Source organism: Lactuca virosa, chromosome 5, assembly GCF_052849685.1.
Source record: "Lactuca virosa cultivar CGN04683 chromosome 5, Lactuca_virosa_CGN04683_v6, whole genome shotgun sequence".
NCBI lineage: Eukaryota > Viridiplantae > Streptophyta > Magnoliopsida > Asterales > Asteraceae > Lactuca > Lactuca virosa.
In genome coordinates this window covers 205,814,577-205,837,864 of record NC_136430.1, presented here as the reverse complement: position 1 = coordinate 205,837,864, position 23,288 = coordinate 205,814,577, and the positions used below count along the sequence as shown (strand labels likewise).

Below are 23,288 nucleotides of genomic sequence, written 5' to 3'. Positions count from 1 at the left end.
GCTGTTCCGAAACTTAGAAAAATCATAATTTCCTCATACGAAGTCAAATTTGGGCGTTCTTTTTATGTATGCTCACGGTTTAACATAATCTACGACTTTCGTTTAGATACCTAAGGCTAAAAAGTATTTTATTGAAGTTTCACTTTTTACGCTTAACAGTGTTTTACCGGTTGTGTTGCAGATTTTCGATTGGTCATAACTTCTTCGTTATAACTCGGATATGAGTGTTCTTTATATATTTGGAAACCTTGGCAATATATCTAACATTTTATGCAACCCAAATGAGACTTTAGAACACTTCATTTTTGACGCCATTTTATTACAAAAAAAAGTTTAATATTATTTGACTTTTTGAACATTACATTGACTCGAAATATCGGGTTGTCACAAAGGTGGTCGTAAATGAACCAAAACTTTTCTGTTGGAAGCTGATTTTTGAGTTTAGGTTATACATGTTTGAACACAACACTCATTTTTGCTATTTATGAGTATATAACCCAAATCCACAAGTTTCCATGCAATATATTTGTTAAAAACACATTTCTCATGATTTTTACGAAGATTCATAAGATAAACTTCATGTTCATGCAAATACCCAGAGGTTAAGCACTTTTCACATTAGTACATGCAATTATCCATTGGTTAACCGAGATTTGACTTGTATTCCCCCCCCCCCCCCAAGAGTATGAAAAACATGAAAAGGAGTGGGGTATGAAGCTCACCTTGGAGTTTTCGAGATGTAGAAGAAGAAGAAGGAATTTTGAGCCTAGCTTGTGTTTTTGGTGAGATTCTTGAAATGATGGGGTTTCTAAGAGTTAATCACACAACAAAAGTGTGTAAATGAAACATTTTAATATAAACATGAAACTAAAACTTGAGTATAACATGAAACTTACCAAGCTTATGGTCTTTGAAGAAGGCTTCCTTGAAGAACACTCACAGACACACGAAATTTGTGGAGAAAGAAGGTGAGAAACCTCTTGAATGTTTGAGAGGAAGTAAGTTGAAAATGAAATTGTGAATGTAGGTGGGAGGAGGGATGGGCTGAATTTAGAGAGAGGAGAGAGGGGAGTGATGCCTTGAGACATGTTGGACAATACACCCTACCTAGATGTATGTAAGGTATTAACATTGATATATGTTGTATAAATGTGAGGTGTCATCTTTTGCATCCCTTATATATATATATATATATATATATATATATATATATATATATATATATATATATATATATATATATATATATATATATTATTTTTATTTTTATTTTGTTTTTTGAAATTCCAATTAGACTAAGGAGGTTCACGGCCCAAAGGTGGCCCAAAAAAAATCGTGGGCTTCGATCTTGACTTTGCCCAAGGAGTTTTCAGCCCATTAATGTCCTAGGAAGGGTTTTGGCCCAATTAAGGGGTTTTCGGCCCAAATAGAGCCCAAGTATTGGTTTTCGGCCCTATGAAAATCAGGTAAGAACTTTTGGCCCATTAGGGGGCCTAATAGTGGTTTTCGGCCTTACAAGGCCCATTAGAGGGTTTTCGGCCCAACAAGACCAAAAGGAGGAGTTATCGGCCCATTACGGCCCAAATAAAGAGGTCTTGGTCCAATAAAGGTTTTGGGTCGAAAATTCTTGAGCCAAGGTCCAAAATTGATTGGACTTGGTTTATTGGATTGAGTTTTGGGCCTGTACGAGGTTGTCTCGACTGAAATCATATTGCATAACCGTAGGTACTTAATAGCATTGAAGTTTGATTTTCAGTAGAAGAGATGATGTTAGGTCACACAAAGGGAATTATCTTGTACAAGGATCAACATCTTAGTCCTAATTTGCTAGTTGTGACATCATCCCCCCGTTAAAGGGAATTTCGTCCCGAAATTCGTTCTAAATCAGCTCTCAAGTTCTAGGGAAAAGATGTGGGTATCTCAGTTTTGTCTATTCTCTTTGTTCCTAGGAGAATTTAGATCCTTGTTTAGTGTTCCAGCGGACCTTCGCTACTGGCGTTTGACCTTGCTCCTTTGGTTTTCCGGTCCATTACTTCTATGAATTCTTTGACCAATTGGAGGTGTTCCTTCCCATCAATTACGTCAAGTGGGACAATGAGAGTTTCGTTGGATAAGCATTTCTTTTGGATTGGACGCATGAATGACAGGGTATACATTGTCGGGTTTAAGCAGTAGTGGGAGTTTATAATCCATTGGACCATTTCTAGCAATGATTTCAAAGGCCTGACGTATCTCGGATTCAATTTCCTATGTTTGTCCAGATCGTATTATCTCTTTCAAGTAGGGACCTTCAGCGGCACACGATCACTAACTTAGGATTCCAAGGGCTTCTGTCGCTTACTTGCGTAATTCTGTTGTCAGTTTCTAGATGCCGCTAGTCCTGCTCGAGTTTGGGTGATCTCTTCGGTTGTCTCCCTGGTGCTTTCGGGGCTGGTGATAGTATCGTCAGGTACTTGCCCTTTTTCCATCCGTGTGTTGGTCACCTCAACCTACACGGGATGGTCTGCATTTACGTCCTCTATGGTGAGGTGAATGGATGGTTACGGTTAATGAGAATTGATTACTTGACACCCCAAAAGTAGTGCCTCTAAACCCTAAGGCGAACACTATTGTCACTAAGGTTAAGGTCGCGTGATGTAGTTGGTCTTAAAACTCTTAGGCTGTCTTGGGAGTTTCTTACTACCGTGTTCTGAACTAATGGGATGTCGATCTTTGCTTGTTCCTGAGGGTAGGTCGAGTAAGTCCTCGATTCGGGATAAGAGATATCGATCCTTGAGGATGGGTTCGTTCAATTCTTAGTAGTCAGTGGTCCTATAGACAATTAGCCTTTCCTCTTTATGAGTCGGATAGGCGTTCTCTGAGGTCCAAGTCTTGGTCTGATAATTCTCATACTTATTGGGTCGTTCCATCGACCGGATACCTTCGGTGTTTATGTTGGTACTAAGTGGCATTGGTGGTCTGGCTATGGAAATGGCTTCATGAGTTGAGTCTATTTCCGAACTCAACTTACCACGTAGGTGATATTTCCAAAAGAGCCTCAGGAACATCTCGGGGAGGTTATAAATTTCTAGGGTTCCCTTGAGGTCTTTTTGCTTCTTGTTTCCAAATTCTATTGTGGCTAGGAAGAGCGTGGTATCTCTTAAATAGGTATTTAGGAGTCTAGATGCCAAGGATGATTCGAGGATTTGTCGTAATAAGTTGTAGGGGTTTCGTTAATCGATTGGTTAAGGCGAGGAGTCTCTTTGTGGCACCTGAAATTTGTATGGTGAGGGTCAAGCCAGCCCATGTCAAATGAGGTTGTTGGGCTCCTTGTTATAATAGATGTTGGATCGATTTGGAAGGGATGGTTGTTTGGAATGATAGTGTGCTCTATGTATACGTTTTTAATGTTACCAGTTTTGTCCTTGTTATTATTACTGTGAGCATTTTGTACCATGCTTAGCGGAGTATTAACAGTATGAGTGCTCCGATTATTAGTGATGAAATTTCACAGTATGGTCCCCACCAGGCCCCTCTATAATCGATTGGTGTATATGAGTCATGTATTATTAAGAATGGGAAGACCGTCGACTGAGGGACTCTGCCCTAAATCCACAACCAAACAAGGAACATGAAATAAAGCTGAATCACTCACTCTAAGCCTTTAAATCTCATTATATATGACCCTAATGTATACACTAAGCCATCATAGCTCACCTGCAAGGACCCTTAGTTTTTATATGAATGATGTGTTTCATTCGGACGAGAGAGTAATTTATAATTATTGGCTAAAACCTTTAAATGTCTTTATTGGGAAAACGTACCGCTGCTCACAGGTGGTTTCGGGAGGGTCTTTCCTACGGTGATTGTCAGCACCCTTCCATCCCTGCCAGAGTTCCTTGTTATTGGACAGTCCCTCCTGAAGTGTCCAGATTCAGCACACTCGTAATAGGTCGGGCTTATTCCGATGTTGGGGGTCTGGGAGATCGGTCGTGCCGGTGCCTTGCATAAACGGGTAGTGTGCCCCTTCCTGTTGCAATTCTTGCATTGTAACTTTCGGCAGGCTCCATAGTGATGGAAACTACACTTGTTGCATTTTGGGCGAATCCCAACATATGGGGTTCTCGGCTTTGAGGTAGCAGGGTCAGTGGGGGTATAGGCTGCTACAGCTTGTTGCCCCTTGGTAGGTCCTTGAGTTGAGTTGCTCCTTTTCTTTTTCCAGGACTTTCGTTTCCTGTTCTTGGGTTCATAGTTTGTGGTATCCTTGTAGGCAGCCATTCGACGGTGCCCTTGGTTATTACCACGATGGGAATTGTTGGCACCGATCCCATTTTCGTTCGTGTTGTTAGCGATGGGTTGTACCATGACGGCTGTCACAGCAGCTGTCACTGCGGCTTGAAAAGTAGCGGAGTCTATCTGCAGAATTGGAGTTTTGCCGGTGTGCTGGTTGTTTCCATGGGAAGACATGATTCTGTTGCATGAGGAGAAACGAGCACGTGAGTAACCATGGTCATTTCTAGTTGTACCCATCCATTTATATTCCCATATAGATTTCACGTGTGGTTGTATGATTCTCAATGTTTCGACCTACATCTCGATGATGTATTTATGGTAAAGAGTAGAAATAGACATTGTACGAACGCTAAGTTTATCAAAATAGAATATAACTATCAATACACTTAGTGAATTTGGATTACATGGATTCTTGGAGGGCGTACCTCTCTTGATTAACCACTACTAGTTATAACGAAATACATAGTAAACCTAGGACATAGTGCGAGTAGTGTAGTGACGCTCATATGCCGAAATAGTGCACAAGGTGCTCAGCCATCTCACTCATTTCACGAGTGGCTTCTCCTGCTCTCTGTTTTGCTGAGGCTGCCCTAGCTTCGGCTGCAATGAGCTGTTGTCTGATGGTGGCCACTTCCTCCTCCAGGGAGCGTAGACGGTCGGTAGGGTCCTCCCGCATTGTGTGTTGTTTGGTATTGTTTCCGAAGGGTAAGGTTCGCTAAGGATCCCTCCGGTGCCTTCATCCTCGTCTGACTCCTCATCAGAATTCTCCCCCCTCGTAGTCCATTTCTTGGTATTCTTCGCGACCCACCTCTGGGTTCTCTCCTTGAACCTCTTCTGGCTCTTCCTTGACCCATTCGTTGACCACTATGGCAGGGTAGTAGGGGTCTTCGTGGTGAAACTTAGCCATGTTGCATGTGCGAGAATAGAGGTGTGAGAAACGTGTAGAAGATTTAAGTGTGGAGGTCGTATGGTATTCTAAAATATTACTATAGTATTACATGTTTGATCCTAGGGCTTCCTGGTGTACGAAATCGATGAGTTTTTAGACTTGTTGCTATTTTTTAGTATCATAAAATACTCCTATAGTATTTTAAACTTTAGGTTTGGTTCTAATGTTCCTTTGCATGTCAGGCTGGTAAGTTTTAGACTTGTTGCCACACACTATCACTCTCACACATGTTGGTCGTATCTCAAATAAATACAGATAATTAGGCTCTATTTATTCCAGATATGATTACATAACTGTCCAGGTTTGACTGTAGTGTTCAACATCTAAATACTTTGGTTTTGTTCTTATTATGATACGGTCCTAACAAGTATGTATACTTTTATAAAATACTTATATCTTTAAAGTATACTTTTAGTCAGAGTGTTTTAGTCCCATTGTATTTATAGTTGAATATCTTGTATGGTTAGATATACTAGTTCACTATAAACAATGCTCTGATACCAATCTGTCACACCCCCAAACCAGAATGGCGGAAACGTCTGGGGGCGGATGACTTCTTTGTGTAGTATCATAACAATTGAATATGAATGAAACATAGCAACCAAACATCATACATTACAATATACCAACATTCATTGTTTTACAAATTGTACTTGTCTATCAATTACACAAAAATAACATAAAGTATGGTTGCTCAAAAGATAGTAAAATAATCCAGATCCAAGGCTCGAGTACCTGTTCACTGTGTCCCTGAGAGTACAAGTCATTTTGAAAAGCGTAAACATAGAATGTTGGTGAGTTCATAAGCATATTTGTAGGAAAAACTTTGTAATATCTTTTCTTATAATAAGTTGTAAAACTCCATAAAATCCAATATTTTCTATAAAAAGTAGTTTGTGAGTCTCGTTCCAAAACCGTGTATAGTTGCATGCATGTTCTTTGTTTTCCTTTGTTTGTATTAGAAATAGTGTGTTCCCAGAAAATCCTATATTTTCTGTATATAAAAGAGTTGTGGTCTTAAAACCCTAAGACCAGAGTGGTGAAATCAGTTTACAAAGTAAGCGAAACATAGTTTTGTGTTTTGTAAAGCTAGTAGAGTGTAAATTCTTCGTAAATTCAAATAATGTTGTTATTCTCTATGTGAGTCGCTATAACCATACTAATATATGACTAACGCGCCTGTCTTGACGTTCTTCAGGCGTCAGTTTCTAAAGATACTTGTCGCCCTAGACTGTCCCGTCTAGCTGTAGCGAACAGCTCAGGTGTGGGGGTGTCAACCCCGTATAGATCTATACACAATTATCCCGCTCTCCCTCCAGGAGACTAGACTCTAGTTATAACTACAGGACTAACGTTGTACGCTAGGTAGGTACGGTGAAGGAGAGTCTCACAACAGCCTTAACAGATTTACGTGAATTATGACTCCGTTTTACTTGCAAATAAGATAATTATGCCTTTAACTAATTATGTGTCATTTGAAAGTGTGGTTCGTGACCTCCAAACAATACTGATTATCGTTTATTATGTTTGCTTGTTAAGACAAGTTATATAATTATACATATAAATACATATAAGTTAACATGTCTAGATGTTTTTAAAAGTGTAAATCCTATAAACTTACATCTGACACAAGTATAAGTACTTTTAGTATGTTAAAAACAATTTTCTAGTTTTTGACATTTCTGTCCCTATTTTTAGAAAAAATTATAGAAAATCATCTGTCGAAATTTGGATCCATAAAATCTGGGAGTTTGGAAAATGAGTCTACTTTGTTCATAATTTTTATTATAATTTTTAATGGCCTCAAATCAGTGTGAAAATGTTCATCTTCACAGACTGGTCCGAAATCATTCCTGAAATAATAGGCAGTTTTGTAAAAATCGCCAAAAATTGTAGAAAAATTGTATGAACGCGTGCTAGTAGTCCTTAAAAAGGTCTAAACCTGAACTATTTGCATATTAAACAGTTTTGAAAAATATTGAGTTCAAGGTGGTCAAAACAGTCCGTAAATGAACCAAAACTTTTCTGTTGGAAGCTGATTTTTGAGTTTAGATTATACATGTTTGAACACAACACTCATTTTTGCTATTTCTGAGTATATAACCCATACCCACAAGTTTCCATGCAATATATATATTAACAACACATTTCTCATGATTTTTACGAAGATGCATAAGATAAACTTCATGTTCATGCAAATACCCAGAGGTTAAGCACATTTCACATTAGTACATGCAATTATCCATTGGTTAAACGAGATTTGACTTGTATCCCCCCCCCCCCCCCAAAGAGTATGAAAAACATGAAAATGAGTGGGGTATGAAGCTCACCTTGGAGTTTTCGATATGTAGAAGAAGAAGAAGAAGAAGAAGAAGAAGGAATTTTGAGTCTAGCTTGTGTTCTTGGTGAGATTCTTGAAATGATGGGGTTTCTAAGAGCTAATCACACAACAAAAGTGTGTAAATGAAACATTTTAGTATAAACATGAAACTAACACTTGAGTATAACATGAAACTTACCAAGCTTATGATCTTTGAAGAAGGCTTCCTTGAAAAACACTCACACACACGAAATTTGTGGAGAAAGAAGGTGAGAAACCTCTTGAATGTTTGAGAGGAAGTAAGTTGAAAATGAAATTGTGAATGTAGGTGGGAGGAGGGATGGGCCGAATTTAGAGAGATGAGAGAGGGGAGTGATGCCTTGAGACATGTTGGACAATACACCCTACCTAGATGTATGTAAGGTATTAACATTGATATATGTTGTATAAATGTGAGGTGTCATCTTTTGCATCCCTTATATATATATATATATATATATATATATATATATATATATATTATTTTTATTTTTATTTTGTTTTTTGAAATTCCAATTAGACTAAGGAGGTTCATGGCCCAAAGGTGGCCCAAAAAAAATCGTGGGCTTCGATCTTGACTTTGCCCAAGGAGTTCGGTCCATTAATGTCCTAGGAAGTGTTTTGGCCCAATTAAGGGGATTTCGGCCCAAATAGGTCCCAAGTATTGGTTTTCGGCCCTATGAAAATCAGGTAAGAACTTTTGGCGCATTAAGGGGCCCAATAGTGGTTTTCAGCCTTACAATGCCCATTAGAGGGTTTTCGGCCCAACACGACCAAAAGGAGGAGTTATCGGCCCATTAGGACCCAAATAAAGAGGTCTTGGTCCAATAAAGGTTTTGGGTCGAAAATTCTTGAGCCAATGTCCAAAATTGATTGGACTTGGTTTATTGGATTGAGTTTTGGGCTTGTACAAGGTTGTCTTGACTGAAATCATTTTGCATAACTGTAGGTACTTAATAGCATTAAAGTTTGATTTTCACTAAAATAAATGACGCTAGGTCACACAAAGGAAATTATCTTGTACAAGGATCAACATCTTAGTCTTAATTTGCTAGTTGTGACGTAACTCCATATCCTCGTCAAGATAGAACAACCCACTCTTAAAAAAGTGTATATTATAGCACCCAACTTTCATTTTTTTTCTATTAGACATTCTAATTTTAAGTTCTTTTCCTATAATACATCATACTTTGAAAAATTGTCGGTTATTATATTTTTACTAATCGATGATTATCTTTTAGGCTAGCTATAAATGGCATAAATGTAAAATCGGAGTGTATACTAAGTTGGGGTTTCCTAATGATTACTGTTGAATTAGATTTTTTGATGACATGTTTCAAAATAAGCTTTTATAGAAAAGGTTAATGCTAAAATCACCAAGAAAATAAGTTGTTCGATTGTTGTGGATTAGAGCAAATGTATTCAGCTTGCATTAAAACCATAATCTACTACACTATGTGACAATGGGCATTTTGACCTCAATGATAATTCATTTTGTCAAATGCAAAAGGGTTAAATATAGGAAACATCAACGTACTATCATTAGTCTGTTTATTATCATTTATTCTCTATTAAAACATCTTAGTATTGTATTGATGCCTATATGAACAAATGCATGAAGATGAAGGATTCTAAGTGGGTGGAACACATAATACTTAATTTCCTTGAAATTAGAACCTAAAACTAAAAGACAAATTAAAGATGCAGAATTATGATAAACTGTCCCATATTAGATGTTCAAAGACTTGCAAGTCTTAGGAATTTGTATTTATTATCAAAATCTTTTCCAAACTAGTGATATTTTCCAAGACTTAAAAAAGTGATGTTATCAGAATTGTTAAAAATGGGCTACACAGAAGGTAATTCATGGTCTGTGCTAGAAGGCCCAAACATGCTCCTCGTCTGTGATATTTTTGCTATCTATTTTGATACATTTGATGTTTGTCAAATATAACTGTATGATATAATTCCATTGGTGTTTATGTTCAAGCTAACTTGTTTTTTTGTTCTTTAAAAAAAAGACACAAAAAAACAAAAACAAAAACAAAAAAAAAAAATCCGTTTCTTTAAAGCTTTCTTTACAGCTTTCTACACATCAAGGTGTAAGTCTTCTACACATTACAGAGCCCACCTTGATTGAATCCATACAGGTAATATATAGTCTCTATGAAGATGAATGATCCTAAGTTGTCGGCCTTAAATTGGTGGCCACTTGTGTGGGTACAATATAATTGGTGGCCACTTGTGTGGGTACAATATTTCTGTACAATACTTAATTTCCATGACCCAGACTATAAGAAAATCAAAGATGGAGAATTGGAATTAATTGTCCCAAATTAGACGTTCAAAGACTTACAAGTCTTGGCAATTTGTATTTATTACATATATTTTTTCCCATCTTCTAATATTTTGCAATTTGTATTTATTATCTATATTTTTTTCTCATCTGGTGATAATTATTTGGTATGTGATATTTTTAATAAAGAATTGAAAATATGGCGCATTAGATCATTCTTAAGACCAACAAAGAAAAACCAGATTTAGCTATTTAAACAAATTTGGAACTTTGTTAGGAAATTATAAACTTGAGAAGCTATGTAGTTTAGTTGATGGCTAGGCTAATTGCTTTGATTTTATATATGGAATCATGTATCTTGTATTCTGCCAGTTGTGCATTAGTCCCTGTATCTTGTTATAAATATGCAATTTGGGAAAAAAATCATTGCTTGTTTGTGGTGTCCATTTGCAATTTCTGGCAAGCAGTAAATATTCCTCATTACAATTATTCTTAGATTTACGATTATGCTAAAATTATATCTATGTGATTGATCATTCACAACAAACTAAATGAAACCAATGAAACCAATTTCACAGAAAGGCATTTAGAATCTTCAAATAAAATCTTCGTGAACAGCAACGAGCAAACAAACAACGACCTCCTACAGAATCTATGCAAAAAAAATATCATGATAGAACACATCAGCAAAAATACCTCTTGAAATCGGAATGTTAAATAAATCGGAATGTTGTGAGTAGCAACGACCGGCGATGGGTGGCTGAGCACGGTGGCAGCAGGTTGAGAGAGGGAGAGATGCGATTGGTGATGGGTTTGAACGGGATACCTCTAATTTGGGGAGGAAGTACAGTTGGGTTATGTGGATTTACTAATTTGCCCATGATAAAACATTGAAACAAACGTTATGGCTTAAGTGCAATTCATTAAACCATTCTATTTTTTTTTTTTTTTTTTGTACTAAAAAACCAAAATAAAACAAATTAATTCTTTTTTTTTTTTAGAAAGAGCTGGTACAAGACTAAGGTAAATAAATATTTATTAAGGGGTAATAATTTTCAAAGCCTCAAAACATGGTGATAATATTATTATAAGAAAATTAGCAAATATATGTCATCAAAATCTAAAAATTGCAGCTAAAATATTTATAATATAGAAATTATATTATAATTAAATTTTCAAAACAATTAAAAATAATATTTTATTTTTGTTGTTGAGTTTTCAAAGATAATTGTGTACTTTTAATATATTTTTTCAATAATCTTTTATATTTTGCTACGGAAACATATTTCGTAACTACTTGACTACAGAATTTTTCATAGCTAAATACCTACGGATTTTGATTTCGTAGCTATTTTGCAAATTCACCTTTTTGTAACAAGTTCCATAATAGATTAGCTACAAAATTTTATTTTGTAGCAAATTTTCCTAGTAAAATAGCTACGGATCTCAATTTCATAGCTAACTAGCTACGTATTTTTATTTCGTAGCCAATTATGTAGCCAACTAGCTACATACATGCATGGATTTTGTAACAAGTTTCTTAGAGAACTAGCTACAACCAAAAAACTTGTAGCGTTATTTGTAGTAAACTAGCTACAGATTTTAATTCCGTAGCAACTATTCAAGATTTAGCTACGAAATGAAATTCTGTAGCCATTTTCGTAGCAAATTAGTTACAACCAACCATTTTGTAACATATTATGTACTAAAATAACTATGAATTCAGATTCCGTAACAACTTTACGTAACTATTTAAGATTTAGCTACATATGCAATTTTGTAACCATTTATGTAGCAAAATAGCTACGACAAGTCGTTTCGTAGCATATCCTGTAGTAAATAGCAACGGATTTTGATTCCATAGTAACTTTCCGTAGTCATTTAGGATTTTTCTTGTAGTGGAATACTTTGTTTTTTTTTTAATTTATAGTTTTAATCGTCAAATCATGTTTTATTTTGTTTAATGATATTTTTTTTATATTACTTTATCTTATTTTTTTATTGCGTCAGTTTTTCATAATTGTATATGTATTTTTTTTTATGTTTCCCGCGTTTAACACGGGTCATAATCTAGTAAATAGTTAGATACCAGATTTTATATTTTACTGATTACCAACACTAAAATAATATAAAAATATATATCGTTGAATCAAAGACATTTAACATTAAAAAAATGAGTTTTAAAAAATGAGACTATCCTTCACAAAAGCCGTCAATTTCATACGATCAAAATTACTAATAATAGAAAAACTTCGAAAAGGATTGGAGAAGTCGCTAAAAGATGCGCCTATACTTACAGATGGATCAACCAATTTTTCAATATGTCCACATTTTAATTTCATTAATGTATACGTAACTACTAGCTACAGAAAATATCCCACATTCGAAAAAAGCCAAAATATTTATCGCTTAAATTCACACGCAATGTCCGATCCTTTTCCTGTTACAAGACAAACGCCACCAGATTCCATCTTAGTAGTTTCATTTCGATACACTCCGTCGATCGATCGTGGGAATGGAGACTGTCTCCTGCTGCTCCATAAATTCGCATTCATCGTTCCACAGGTATACCAATTTCCATTATCATACTAAATCCATCAAATCCCGACCAAGTTTCATCGTTTCCGTATTCAAAACACCAATTGCCCGAAGAAGTCGAAAAGAAGAAAACCCGCCTAATGTCGAGTCCAGAAACACGTTACTCGAAAAAGTATTTAAAATACTTGACAAAGTTATTGTGGATTTTCTCGATCCTCCACTTCACTTATCTATTGACGCGAACTATATTTTATCTGATAACTTCGCACCGGTCAGTGAACTGAGTCCGACCGAGTGCGATGTCATACACGGTTCCATACCTGCATGTCTTAATGGGGTTTACATACGTAACGGACCGAACCCACAGTTCCACCCTAATGGTCCACACCACTACTTTGATGGTGATGGGATGGTCCACTCGATTAGGATTTCCAACGGTCGAGCCACTTTCAATAGCCGATACGTGAAGACCAACAAGTACCTAATCGAGCACCAGCATCGATCCCACGTTGTCCCCAATGTCATAGGAGGGACACGTGGGATCGGCCCGTTTATGGCTCGTGCAGCAGTATTCGCTGCACGAGTTATTTTTGGGCAGTATGATATTATCAACGGAATAGGCGTTGCCAATACAAATGTATCGGTTTTGGGGGGGAAAGTGTATGCCTTATGCGAATCCGATATTCCTTATGCAGTCAAAGTTAAAGATGATGGAGATGTAATAACGTTAGGCCATGACGACTTTGGTGGGAAGCTTTCCAAGAACATGACGGCTCACCCGAAGATTGATCACAAGACAAAGGAGGCTTTTGCGTTTCGTTACTGGGCCACAAAGCCGTATCTTACTTACTTCCGGTTTGATTCAAATGGAAATAAGCAGCCGGACGTTCCCATCTTCTCCATGGAACACCCTTCTCTGACACATGACCTGGCTATCACCCAAAAGTATGCAATCGTCTGTGAGACTCAAATTGGCGCGAGTCCCATGAACCTGATCCACGGAGGTCGGCTAGTCGGTGTAGACTCTACAAAAGTTCCGAGAGTCGGTGTTCTTCCAAGATATGCGAATGATGAGTCGGATATGAAGTGGTTTGAGGTGCCTGGATTCAATATATTTCATGCCGTGAATGCATGGGATGAGACGGAGGAAGATGGCAGCGAGGTGGTGGTGCTGGTGGCACCCAACATATTGTCGGTGGAACACTTTTTTGATCGAGCTGATCTGATCCATGGATCCATGGAGAAAGTGAGGATTAATTTAGGAACTAGGATTGTGTCCAGGAAAACTTTGTCATCAAACAGCTTGGAGTTTCCTGTGATCAATCCAGCCTTCATCGGTAAAAAGAACAAGTAAGAAAAAACTCTTCACTTGTAATACATATTATTCGAATCAGCAGTCTTAAGAGAATAACCGGCCACTATCCAGGTACGTTTACGCAGCAACCTCAGAGCAATCTCCGGCAAAATGTAGGATGATGAGGGCATCAGGGGTGGCAAAACTAGACATTGCAGCAACGGAAGAGAACAATGAAAGAGATGAGTGCACAATAGCTAGTCGGATTTATGGAAATAATTGCTTTGGAGGTGAGCCGTTTTTCATTGCCAGAGACCCAGAAGATCCGAACATGGAAGAAGATGATGGGTATGTTGTGTGTTATGTGCATGATGAAAGCTTGGGGGTGTCGAAATTCTTGGTGATGGATGCCCGGTCGCCGACTCTTGAAGTGGTTGCGGAGGTGAAACTGCCGCAAAGAGTGCCTTATGGTTTACATGGGATATTCATTAGGGAAAAGGACCTCAATGAGATGTGAGGATCTAGTTGGATTAATATATGTCTTTTTATGTTGAAACTTTAATCCCTATTTTTAAATTAGAAGAAATGATTAAGATAATGATTAGATTTAGTTGTATTATCCAACTTCACTGGATCTTCAAAAGTGAATTATACGTTCATTTTATATATATTCTTATTGTCCGACTATATCAATTTTTTGATTATTGAATAGTTCATAGTTACTCATCAAATTTGGTGGGTTGCCCATATAGTCTCTTCATATATGTTGGGATGATAGTTATATTTAATATTAAAAGCATGGATTATCTATCTTTCTAATAAACAAAATCTAAATTTATCATTTATCACTCTATTAAACAATATATTGTACCTATGACATCTTTTCCAAAGTCTATTTGTTTGACTTTCAAATTTCAAATATCTTAATATTAAAGCAATGTCAAACTTGTTAAACTTATTTAAATTTAAATCCTCTTACATTTGGCTATATCAAAATCTAAAATTCGACAGACAATGTAATTTCATATTCCTAATATTAAGAAAGATATTAGACAATATACCATAAATAAATCAACATCATTGATTTTTATTCTTCAAAATCAAATTTCAACAATTTATTTATGGAACAATTACTTTCAATTCGAATATTATTATCCGTGTTTTTATATTTTCACCTATTCCACATGAATAGCTTATATATACACTTTGTATAGCCTAAAATTTTTAATATTCATTATTTTGGTACCTTGATTGAATATTATTTAAAATTTCTATACATTTAAAATATTATTTATACATAAACATTATAAGCTTACCAATCAATATACATACAATATATAAAATATTTGTTTGCAACTTATTGTTAAATAAACTATTATTTTATTATTTAAACTAGATTATGACCCGCGTAAAACGCGGGAGAACATATAAAATTGTAAATATAAAGGTATAAAAAAGATGGCACTACAAAAAAAAAGATAAAGTAACAGAAACAGACTTAGCATTATCGGTAACATTGAAATGTCTGAAAAGAAAAACAATTAAAACCTGAATATCTATAATCATTGAAGGACCTCTTTGTAGATATAACTTTTTGTTTTATTAGTTGGACAACCTTCCTCGTCATATATGAGTACCTTCTGTCCTTTTTCACTTGTGACGTTAGAAACAAAAAACATATAACTGACAATGAGTGAAGACAGGCCTACGCAAATATAATTCAACATTTGATAATTATTGTCATTGACTTTTGTTAATGGTCATAACAAAATAAACAACTATGGGGAATTGCCTCCGCAGAAAACGGAATGAGATTCTTTTATTAGATGGGGTTAACTTCATGCAAGGTATATAAGTAGTCTCGTTGAAATCTAACATATATGATTCAGGCTTTAGTGACGTGTCTTCCAAGTCTAACAATCTGTAATCTAGTACCATTGCATAGTCCTTTGGTTTGGTCGATATTACGAAGTAACATGACTGAAACACCTATTTTTAGTGTAAGTTTATGGTTGGAAATTCTATATGCCTTAAAACCATTCAACACTACTAAAGAGTAGATTGATTCCTCAAAAAAATCTCGTAACTCTGTCTCACGTAAAGAATTTGAACTCATATATGTTTTCTCTTCATCTTTCATCAATCCTAAAATGTAGTCATTGGTAGCATCAACTCTTCATTTGTAGGGACCAAAATAGCTTTATCTTGAAAATATGATGAATCATCAAGATGGTTTTCAAAGGATTGATAAATGGTGGATACAACTGAATGAATATGGTCACCTGTAGAGTAAACGACAACGTCTTATATAAATTTAACTTCAACTTCACCATCATTAGGGCCACCGGTATTACATTCACCAATTTTAAGAATCCACTCATTAAATGTTTTTGTCTCATCAAAATCATTAGTTAGACAACCAAACTAAAGCTTCATGTTTATGGTTAAACTTAAAACTGTACATTCATGCCATAATTTGGATGAATATGATGCCTGAACAATATTCGAATGATTGCCTCTTTGTATTGCTGGAAGAATTTGTCTAAAGTCACCTCCAAATAAAATGGTCTTGCCTCCAAACGATTATGGAAGATAAATACCTACAAAGAAATGATATCCTCTTTGTCGACCATATTTGATGTATAGACTTCACTGTCATTGAACTGTTCGTCAGAGTTTACTAATACTTTTGTATTGGCATGTGATATCCCTCTAGACAATGTCACATAAAGTTGACCAGGCGAGAAACCGTAACACCGAAATTTTTCAAACAGCTTTTTCATTTTAAAATCGCATACTTTTCATAGCATATTGTATAGAAATCTCGTTTATTCAAATTACAAAGCACAACTCCATTAATAATCCAGGATCCTCAAAATATAACTCTTTCTCTAGTGTGTACAATCAAGCCGGTGCCCTCCCGCGATCCTGAGAAAACCTGAAACACATAACATAACACGGTAAGCACAAAGTTTAGTGAGTTCCCCAAAATACCACGCACAACAACTAGCCACTCGAGGCTAAAACTCCGCGAGACCTTCCGGTCAATGTGTCTCAGTGGGACCTTCCGGTCCCATAGCTCGTTGGACCCTCTGGTCCGGTCATAGCTTGTTGGACCCTTCGGTCCGGTCAAACTCGTTAGACCCTCCGGTCCGGTCTGGTTGAGCCTTCCGGCCTCATAAATAGTCGGACCCTTCAGTCTAGTCTGTAACACTCTGCATAGCATAAATCACAAAGAAATAATGCACAACATAAGGCATAATAACATAATACTCAATGTAAGCACATAAGACCTTCCGGTCACACATAACTACCACTCAAGGTAAAGTATAATGAGAAGACTCACCTTGGCTAGCAGGTGAGCGAATAACCTCGCGCTCGGATCTCGAACTAGCCTCCTCCTAACACAAAGGATGAATATCTCTTATTAATACTCTTTTCACGACTCAGATAATCAAAGGCGGTTCTTTCTCTTTCTAACTCGTTAAAGTGGGTAAAAGACCATTTTACCCCTCCAAGGTCTCTATCACATATGTTGACCAAAACCCCAAAGTCAACAGAAGTCAAACTCGAGTCAACAGTCGAAGTTTGACCCGACTCGTCGAGTGCACTTCTACGACTCGTCGAGTCCCCTCGTATCCTCAGAAGTCTCAAAAGTCCAGCTCAACTCATCGAGTTGACCCCCAACTCGCCGAGTTATCGCACAATCAATCCATCGGGACAAACCCTCGCCGACTCGTCGAGTCAGGTCATGGACTCGGCGAGTCCCTTTGATCTGATTTCTCATTCATATGATTTCAACCAGATCTATCACTCTAAACTATAGATCTATCATCCTACGGCTCAATAATTACGTAAAGCTTCGATCTTTACGTTCATACATGATGCTATTGCTTCAAAACGCCAATACATGCTCTTCATGAAGGTTTTTGCTCATCAACCCTCATTTGGACCACTAAAGCTGAGACATCTAGACTCTAAGGACCTTAGGAGGTCCAGATCTGAGGTTTCCAACCAAAACCAGGTCTCATTCGACTCATAGATTCAAAAGGATGGAAGCAAAGCCCTAAAACTCCCAAAATGAGATCTAGTACATGGAATGAACAAGATGAGGACGTTGTACCTTCTCTTAGCAGCTGAAACACTCAATACCACAGATCCACTGCCTTCCTTTGTTCCCCATCATGAAGCTCTTCATCCTTCTTCATAGAAATGCACCAAGAACCACCATATGAGCTTCTCTCTCACTCTCTAGATCCAATAGCAATTAGGGTTTGCTCTCAGGGGAAGGTAGCCGCAAATGAGGCTATAAATGCCTTTAAATAAGTCCCAAACCCAGGAAATTAGGGTTTATCTGCCCAGCACCTAATCAGCGAGTCCCTCCTGTAACACCCATAAAAATTGAGCCAAATTAAAACATTTTAATTCATTCAAAAACCATTAAGTTCATACATCTCGTTTTCAAAATAGTTTAAACATCAGAGTATCCCCCAGAACCATATCACATAAAACATAAAACATAAAACATGAGGAGCGGTACGATCACGCCTTCGCCTTGCCACGATCTCCTGAAGTGCCTGAAACAATACACTGAAACTGTAAGCCCGAAAGCTCAGTGAGTTACCCCCAAAATACCAACCACACATAAACATACTCATAACATATCACAAATAGAACAGCCATGCACATCGGGTCTACTGTGTGACTGGTCCGCCCGCACCGGACCTTCAATCCACCTGGTCCACCCTCCGAGTCTAGTCATGTACATCGAGTCTACAGTGTGATTGGTCCGCCCGCACCGGGCCTTCAATCCACCTGGTCCACTCTTTGAGTCTACAGTATGACTGGTCTACCCACATCGGGCCTTCAGTCGGCCTGGTCCACTCTCCGAGCCTCGGCACGTCTGGTCCACCCTCTTGGAGCCTTCAGCCTATCCGAACCGCTCGTTGGGCCTTCGGAATATCCGGTCCGCCCTGGGTATGTTGGCCTACAGCACAAAGCAGGACCCGCCTCAACCCAACCCCCGTCAAACAACCATGTGCACATAAACAATTAATCGCATAACAAACCTTAACCAGACAAACAGTCTAACAGATCACATAGCATATCAACATCCTAACCAGGATTCTGACCTAACCGGTCACTAGCATAACATTACCCTATATACCGGGTACCGACCTTAACCAGGTCACTAACATAACACCATCCTAAAAACCAGGATGCAGATCTAGCAAAACAATAACATAACAAACAATACCCGGATTTCCATCCGATAAAGGGTCGGCCTTGTTTCCGTAGACCCTGTCGATATAGTGAGGATAACTCACCTGCAATTGCCGACTGAAGAGATATGACCAAGCTGCTCCGACCACCGACATGAACTTCACCACAACACACTACCAAAGAACCAATACCATAATTACCAAAATACCCTTGGAAGTCAAACTGGTCAACTCTTGGTCAAAGTCAAAGTCCTCAGTCAAAGTCAACCTGCCTGGTTGATTCTACTCGCCGAGTCGACCCGTCGACTCGTCGAGTTCCTATACTCAGAAACTCCCATAACACGTCTCAACTCGCCGAGTCGCCCCAAAACTCGTCGAGTCCAACGATCTCCGAATCCCATCCTGCTCAACTCACAGAGTCGTCCCTCGACTCACCGATTCGAGGCTTAACCAAAAGAGGTTAGGGTTCCGCGACCAGACTCGCTGAGTCCAAGAACAGACTTGCCGAGTCCCAGGCAATCTTCAACAGACTCGCTGAGTTGTTCTTCAACTCGCCGAGTCCATGCCTATGTTCATACAACTCGTCGAGTACACCCATGTGAGTCGCCGAGTCTCTCCAGTTCTCAATCCATACAGTGGCTTTTCGAGCCATGCAGGGGCTCCAATCCATAGATCCACTCTTCTACAGTCTAACCCTCACATAAAGTTGCAAACTTTACGTGAGACCAAGGAGATATAGGCCCAAAACACATTAGGGCTAGGGTTAAGGACTAGGGGGCTTCACCAACAACTCTTAGACAGATACTTTATGACATTTTGGACCAGCTCAAGTCTAGATCTGAGGTAGCAACCTCAGATCTACCCTCCACACCCAAAATAACCTTCAATCATACCAAAAATGCCCTAAATCTCAAACAATAATAGATCTAGATGCAAAAGAGCCCAATCAACAGATTATTACCTCCAATATGAGCTCTAACTGAAGTAGATCCCGGATCTACACCACTCCTTTGCAGCAAGCCTCTTGATCTTCAAGCCTCTTTTCAAGATTTCCTCCTCCAAAGCTCTATTCTCTCTAATAATGGAGGCTTACTCGATTTCTAGGGTTTACAGGCTCTCAAGAGTGGTAAGGAGGCTGAGGAAGGGATATAACATTCTTTATATAGGGCACAACCCCCCGGGATTAGGGTTTTCTCCCTTCAGTATCAACTCGTCGAGTCCCAGCCTCCGACTCGGCGAGTTGGCCACTTATTCTGCGACCCAAAACCCGCTCCGACTCGGCGAGTAAGAAGGCATACTCGTCGAGTCCCTTCCTTCAATTACACTTTGAGCCCTTTGATGATACTTCTGAAATTTGGGATGTTACAACTCTCCCCCACTTATATTAGGCTTCGTCCTCGAAGCCTACTGCAGTATACGCTTCAGAACAAACCCCTTTGCACTGCAGACTCTGATTACTCAATTAACTCCGGGTCTTACAAACTCTACTACTGCATTTCTTTTAAAATGACTTCTTCTCGCATGGCATCTGTGCCACTATTCCAAGCCGACCATCGGCCTTTCAACTCAATAGTACCACATATCAACCACGTATCACCCGATGATACTATCCCTTCATATCAGGGACACATTTCCGCGCCCTGCAAACGCTAGATTCTACAAACACCCACTGAGCTCTGCTAAGAAACTAATCCGTCTTCCTTCGCCCAAAATTGGTGATAACCCTGATAACTTGCATCCTGGAACGAATCCTCATGATGGAATACCCCAGATTGGAATACCTCCACATACATAACTCAAGCCTACAACCATACTCGGAACTAAGGACCTTGTCCTTACGTCACCCTCGAACCCTTCGGTTCGACACAACGGAGTGCAACCCACTCACACCTCCCTATCATGATCTCTAGGTCCTTGACCTCCGACTGTAATATCCTTATACAGTCCTCCGCACCAGTCCAGACTACTCCCGAGTCTGTTAACCTGCTGTCTCACCTTCCTCTGTCCCAATCTCCAATCTGGAACCACCTTCCTCTGTCCCAATCTCCAATCTGGAACCACCTTCCTCCTCCTCTTCCAAGGAGACTGAAAACATGCATGCGCATCATCCAACATTGCCACAACCTCAACGGGCATCCAACCCGTATGTGCTTCCATATACCTGGTACAACCCCAGTGCTTACTACCAAGCACTTTCGATCATCCATTTACTCCACTGCCTTCCTTTTAGAGGACCCAAACTCCTTCCGGAGCTACATACCTTCCTTTTCCAGGAAGTCTACTCAACAACCCTTACCGCACCTATAAGTGCCACAGAGCTAAACTCCACTCTACACTATCCATGTAGAGCAACCGCTGTTCTCGAACTCCCATATACTCCGAATCCAATCACATAACTAATAAGGCCCACGCACGGCCTCCAGCCAACTTCATCATCATGATCAATACTTGGGGCCAGACCATATCGATTACTATTGCATGGCGACATATTCACTCATTCTCCTCATACCGATCCACTAACACATACAGAGTCTTCAGCATGACTGGACTGCCTTTCCAGGCCTTCAGCCTATCTGGACCACTCTCAGAACCTTCAGCATGTCTGGACCACCCTCCTGGGCCTTCAGCCTGTCTGGACCATTCCCCGAGCCTTCGGTCTGACTGGTACGCCTTTCGGCCTTCAGTCTATCCGGACCGCTCAAAACTGTTGTACACCCTCCTGAACCATTCTTCCTGGGAATCTCTCCCATGCAGTTTGTTCTAGCCCTCTTGGGGTTCCGAACTCCAGTTCCGTTCCCGAAATCCTTTCCATGGCCTAAACCCAGGCCTCACATCGACCATCAACCTCACCTAAAACCATGGTCTGTTCCCTGCCCCACTTGTCTATCACTTGCTCCAATCATGCCACACTCTCGGCTAACAACACTGATAAATCTAAGCAGCTAACCAACCCTGGATACTTGCTGTTTTATCGGAGAATTTTCCAATTCTCCCCACTTAGTGCACCGACTACTAACCACTGATGCCCAAAACCGGCATAGCTCAATCGCCCTTACTCCATATATTCCCTCTTAACCATGAACTGACTCCCTCGGGAGTGAGTAACCTTCACCGAATATCCCTTCCGCCATCGCACACCCGAACTCCAGGGAAGTTCGAATCTCAACTGAACACTTCTCGAATCGCTGTTGCTATTCCTAGCAACGAGATCATATACCTTATCTTTTGACCAAGAGTCCTCCTGAACGCTAACTACAACTCCTAACTACTAAGATCCTCAATCATACTACGAAACATGCGGAACAATGCAGGCAGATTTACAATACCACACAAATAACAAGATAACAAGATGGAAACATACCCGCCGCTGCATCTGGCTCTGCCCTGACCTCCTCTGCTGTAAGCTGGAATGCGCGTCCCTGAGCCCTCGGAGGCTCCGCTCCACCCTGACCCCCGCCAGTAATCCTCAAAGTGGCCGGTGCTGGAGCCTGCACCGATCCTGCAGCAAACTGTGGGCAGTTGGCTCTCAAGTGTCCAACCTGATGGCAGTAATAACAAATCCTCATATCCTGTACCGGGGCTGTCTGACGGCAATCCCTCGCATAATGCCCCTCTCTCCCGCACTTGCGGCACGCACCACCGGACCTACAAACTCCGATATGACCCTTCCCACACTTCTCACAAGTGTGGCTGCTCTGACCCCCAATCCTGGAGTCAACGGTTTTGAACCGTTTCGGCGCCGGCTGCGACTGCACCGGGGCCTGCCTCTGCTCTCGCAACTATAACTCCATCTCTAACTCCCGCCGTCTGGCGGCCTCCTGCAACTCTAACAAGCTATCACATCTCTGCGTGGACACAAACTGCCTGATGTCCCTCTTGAGCATACTCAGATATCGGGACATCTGAGCCTGCTCCGAAGCAAACTCCAGGCAAAACATCGCCCTCTCAGTGAACATCCTGGTGATCTCCGTCACCGACTCTGAATCCTGCTTCAGCTCCAGGAACTCCTGAGCCAACCTCTCTCTCTCTCAACCCGTGGAACATAACAAGTGCTGAACATCTCCCGGAACTGATCCCAAGTAACTGCAGCCCGCTGCGCATCAGAATAAGATCTCGTAGTCAACCTCCACCAATCCTTCGCCCCGAGCCTCAAAAGGTTCAGAGCACACCTCACCCTCTGATCCGCAGGGCATGAACACGTGAAGAAACAACCCTCCACGTCTGACAACCATCTCATAGCAACGATCGGATTGGCCATTGATAATGATGACATTGACAATGATGACATTAGATATCCAGTAAAGCTCTCTCTTCCCAATGGAAAGGGATTGGCCATAGTCAACTCGGTTGACCTAATG

General features: G+C 39.5%; 1 protein-coding gene across 1 annotated transcript; it reads left to right on the top strand.

Annotated features, from left to right (window-relative positions):
• Positions 1 to 12,226: 12,226 nt before the first annotated feature.
• On the top strand, positions 12,227 to 14,395 carry LOC145114819 (putative carotenoid cleavage dioxygenase 4, chloroplastic). The gene is made up of 2 exons (XM_079050901.1): positions 12,227 to 13,764; positions 13,841 to 14,395. Exons 1-2 carry the CDS (start codon positions 12,392 to 12,394, stop codon positions 14,223 to 14,225), a joined length of 1,758 nt encoding a protein of 585 aa, XP_078907027.1. The 5' UTR covers positions 12,227 to 12,391; the 3' UTR covers positions 14,226 to 14,395.
• The last annotated feature ends 8,893 nt before the right edge of the window (positions 14,396 to 23,288 follow it).